Source organism: Agrilus planipennis, unplaced genomic scaffold (genome assembly GCF_000699045.2).
Source record: "Agrilus planipennis isolate EAB-ADULT unplaced genomic scaffold, Apla_2.0 scaffold197, whole genome shotgun sequence".
In the NCBI taxonomy this organism is placed as follows: Eukaryota; Metazoa; Arthropoda; class Insecta; order Coleoptera; family Buprestidae; genus Agrilus; species Agrilus planipennis.
The window spans coordinates 436,989-441,965 of NW_020438945.1; the positions used below are offsets into that span (position 1 = coordinate 436,989).

The 4,977-nt window shown below is 30.0% G+C and overlaps 1 protein-coding gene across 5 annotated transcripts in view; it reads left to right on the plus strand.

The window, feature by feature from the left end:
• Positions 1 to 4,977, plus strand: part of LOC108738797 (acyl-CoA Delta(11) desaturase-like) — a 27,460-nt gene that overhangs the window by 13,239 nt on the left and 9,244 nt on the right. The window contains exon 1 of one of the 5 annotated variants that reach the window (XM_025974645.1): positions 663 to 815. The exons of 2 other annotated variants lie outside the window; for them this stretch is intronic. Coding sequence is in view for 1 of the 3 variants with exons in the window: in XM_018472383.2 (XP_018327885.1) it covers positions 2,359 to 2,407 (49 nt within the window). In the remaining 2 variants the exon portion in view is untranslated. Of the gene's footprint in view, positions 1 to 662; positions 816 to 1,729; positions 1,856 to 2,320; positions 2,408 to 4,977 lie in introns of those variants that run through there. 2 more of the 5 variants (XM_025974646.1, XM_018472383.2) reach the window with 2 other exon arrangements.

Here is a 4,977-nt window from a genome sequence, read left to right on the forward strand (position 1 = left end):
TTATTGACTTCCATAGAGTCCTCTGTTCTCCTATTCTTTCTAATACCTCTTCATTTCTAACCTTTTCTACCCACGATATCCTCATCATCCGCCTATAACACCACATTTCGAACGCTTCTAACCTTTGACATCATCTAGATAAACTAAAAATATAAAATCTAGTTAAATTAGTCATAGTTGAAAGACCTGGTAGGAACCCATGTTGTTACAAAAACAATTAAAATATGTCGCTCTTATGCCAAAGGCTCGAAATTCTTTTTTAAAAATTAGTAAAACATCTTCAGATTTAGTTCAGTTATGAAAGTGGAGAATGAGAGTAAGAAATGACGAATGATGTGAACAATTTACCAAAATTTGGCGTCTCTCTGGTCAGTTCATCACTATTAGTCTCTTAACTGACATCAATTCATAATGAAAACAGAATTATACGAAGTCGTCGAACTAAACAAGGATGGACGCAGCATTTCCTGCAAATGAGTACGCGTGAGGCAGGCATGCCTCTTCATTTCTTCGCCCGCAGGTTTTGCTGAAGAGAGAAATTTGGGTATTTAAAACAAAAAGAGAAAGGGAATACGTACACGGGTACAGCAAGTTCCATTATATGCTTATGAGACTTCTCGATCAAGTTCAATGTTATAAAAGAGGCAACAACATTTTAACTTTGCACTTTCTTATAGAAATTCGCGAACCTCGCACGAACATAAGCAACGTTTTAATATTATTGAGTTTGTAGTGACTGTAGTTCTTGGTACTTCATACAAAGTTACCTTTTTCGATCTTCCTGCAAATATTCCTTTAGGAAAAGCGTCTTTAAGGTAAGTGAAAATTAAAAAAATCAATACTATTGTAGTAGATAATTCTAATTGAACAGAAGCAAAGTTTTTTGNTAATTTGAACGGAAGCTAAATTATAAAACAGTTTTTGTATTTAAACAATTCAATCAAATATTCACTGAGATTTGGATAGAAACAAAAAATGAGATACACTACAAGTATATGATTAGGCATGTATTAAGTTGTAGTTCGCATTACATATAAACAATTACAATGAGGTGCTGATAGCGTAACAGAAACAAGTAATGCGTATGTCATAAAGTAACTGGTATTGTTGCAGGGGTAGAATCATTATTTAAACAATAAAACAAATAAAGGTACAATAATAAATATTGTTATTGCCTTTAGATCCTTAAAATTATCCTAAACTTTATCGTGTTATTATTTCTTCAATGAGAATGTAAAGTTTTAATAGAAAACCTTTTGGAGAAAACTATTTTCTTTTTTTCTCTTACTCAACATGTCCAGTTTATTGTTGTTTCTTTTTTTTTAACATTTTATTTATTACACATGAAGCGAAGTGTGCTATAAGAAAGGTTTATCCGGCGAGGAAGAAAGTAAATTTAACTTTATTTTACGGGGGAAAGTTCAGCCTGCGTGAAAATTATGAATAGATTTAGCTTATTACCATTTCACCATTGTTTTATTGAATTCATAGAATCCATTGCCAAATATTTATATAGAACGACCAAAATTTAATTGCATTTATTTATTCATCATTGTATCTAGTTCGTCAATAAAATAAACATGTTCATTTGAAATTATAAATTTTTTATCCATTGTCTTCAGATGAAGGTTAATTCACGTGCACCTGAAATTTTGGAATTGCATAGATATTTAGACTCTATTTTTGACTACTAACGCAAGTACGTGTATTTGCTATTTAACAATGTTTTTTTAATTTTTTTGTTCATTTGAAATTAGAACTAGGGGGATTATTCTACGGGAGTGTAAATTATCAAAAAGTAGTAGCAACAAGTGTGTGTATTCAAAGCCTTCCCGCTGTAGTAGTTTTAATACATGTACGTATTTAAATTTTTTATTTTAATATTGTCATCTAATGTTTGACGAAAGTTTTATGAAGGTAGATCGCGATTTCGAATTTATTAGTTCTCATCAGCACGCTCTAGACAGTTTCCATAAATCAGCAACCAAACTCAAGTTGTTCCAACTTGCGATTCCTTCATCTTTAGTGTTTAGCTAAGTGAGCAAGCAATTCATTAATTTTTAGGGAAATATTAATTAAGACAAATCAAATGAGATGTGCAATTACAAATTATTTGTTTTATCCTTTCGAACATATGAAGCTGAGAAACCAAATCAATAAATTTCATGTAGTCACGCACTTGAGAAATATTATATTTGCTGATTTAACAAACCATTAGTTAATTAGCGATTAAACAATAAAATAAAAGAAACGGGAACTGTAAGGTAGTATACTAATTTATAAAATACCGTTCAGTCTTGATTTCGCCTCGTGGACGAAAGTTTGTGAAAAGCTATTGGAAAATTTGAAACTTTATTTATGCTATTTAAGCTAAAATCGTCTACTAAGTCGTCCAGTCATCAAAAACGTAAGTATTAGCGAAATACTAATACAATTAGGTAAACAATTTCATACTACCAGTTACAACTATGCACATATTTTTTACTTACAATTTTTATCTACCTAGGTGAAAACTAGGATTATTTAATTTAATAACCGATTATTTCGATTAAACAGAACAATTGGTCAATTAAAAAATAATCCAATATCATTAGGGAAATAATTATATGTCTTGAGCAAGGATGATGGTATTAATTGTTTTTTGATAGCAAATTTAAAAAAAACTTCTAATAAAGTTACTGAAACATTTGTGTTTTTTTGTTAGGGTTATAGATAGTATGTTCGAATAAAAAACGGAATCCTTATAGCATCATTCATGTGTCTGTCTATCCGTCTGTGACAGTCAATCTACTGGACTAATTAAGTGGAATTTAATAAACATATAACGCAAATAAATTAATTTTGATCGTGGGGGTCATTTTTGGGTGGCCAATACGAAATTAAAAAAAAAGTTTTGCAGACTGTATTGTGTGACATATCAAATGAAAGGGCTTTTTGTAAGGGTCTCAAATATACATGTATTTTTTATAATTTCAAAATAAATAGTTTTAATATTATTTAAGAAAATAGATGAAAATTGACCCTTATCTCAGAAACTACTAAACCTAAAATTTTGAAAAAATACAGATAATAGTTTACTTATAGATTACAGGAGAATTAATAAGAAATCTATGGTCTGAACAAAAAAAATAAATCTTTCAACTAAATAAGATTGTACGTACAAATATACATTTGCAGTTTGAATGTATGGGAGAACATATTTTTTTTTTCAACTACAATGTTTAGTTGATTTTTGGGTTAGCGGAAGCCTTATAGGATCATTCGTGTATCTGTCTGTCCGTTTTCGTTTTTTATTTAGATCAAATAAACACATTAGTAAAATGTTTGGGTTCAATCCCACCCAGAAAATGTATTACCATCGAGTAATTGTTTCCCTGATGAATAAAATTGATTAATAATAATCATCGTTTCGATTAACGTAAATAGTCGATTGTTTGAATTATTCTGATTAATCGATTAATAAAACAAAAACGAAAATATAATTGGGTAATTTACCCAACCTTAAGCATACATAAACTATTGCAATTTTTCTTTATCTTCGTTGGGTGTGAATTACATTCTGTCCGATTTATTTTTCTGCTGCTGCTGATAGATCAAACTTTAAATCTTTAATGTTGCTATTATGAACCATTGAAGAGAAAATAATGATATATAAATAAAGTAGATAGTTTACACCGGCAGGCAGCAACGGGACTTGTTCCACACACAAACTGTCCTCAATTTCGGCCACTTATACTTTCACATCTTTTTTTTTTCAATTCTGACCTGAAATCCTACATTAATATTGGATCTGTTTGGGTACGATTCAGGAAGTAGATTCGTAAATTAACGACGTGAAATGTGAATATTTTATAATTGACTTTTACTTACTAATCTTAATCAAAATATCACTTTTGAATATTTTTGCATATGCAGATCTATCATACTAATAGGTGTTGAATATCTGCATATATTAGTGGTGTATCAATGGGTTCGAATAACGTCCTCCCTCCTCATAGACTAGAAAAAGTTTTCTTTTAATTTATTTTGCAGTCTAAGAAGTGTTAGAAACAATTACAATGAGGTGCTGATAGCGTAACAGAAACAAGTAATGCGTATGTCATAAAATTGGCTCTACCATATTCACATAATTTTGGAAATGTACTAAAAATCATTTGAGAATATCTTGACAAAGAAATTTATCGAGAATTCAGATAGAGCTTTGCAGGTAAGACTACTCTAAATAAGCAAGGCAGTAACACCAAAGACAAGATTATGCAGTTTCAGGACATTCAAATGAAAACTGTGATGATACTTACACTTACCTTTACTTATCGGTATTAACATCCGCTATTGAGATTAATCACCTGTTTTAGTTTCAGGTTAATTCCACTGTAATTAACTGTTTCCATTTTAAAAATTTGCCTCGTGAATGTACACGAGACCAACGTACAGGTAAACTCGCACGTATTTATAATGCAAATGTGTAAATTTTTCAATTTTACGGTTGGTTACAAGTATCGCCAATGACTTGTTGGCATATTCAAATAAAATTGACCTACTTGTTTTGGTAGCCAATGCTCGTACGTCAATTATACCGAAATCCGTTATTGTTTATAATATTATTTATAAAACTTGCAAAACGTGAAGCTTAATTTTAGTGTTTTCACTTAAAATTCTTTAAAGAATAAGACGAACGATAAAAATGCCATGTCAACTACGAATTTACATTCTATTACATTTTGCTGCAAAAGATTGTTAAATTCCACCCACAAATTACATTTTTGTAGGTAAAGTTTGTTGCTTTTTCTATTAAAGTTAAGTACTTGCAGGATTAAGCAGACATAAAACAGGAATTCTTTTTAAACATACATTGGACAGAAAATTATTTACTTATTTATGTATTTATTAATAATTATAGAGGGGGAACCCTTTTAACAATAACAAAGTTAAACAGTATTTTTACTAAACTGCAAACAGCAGTAACAAAAAACAATA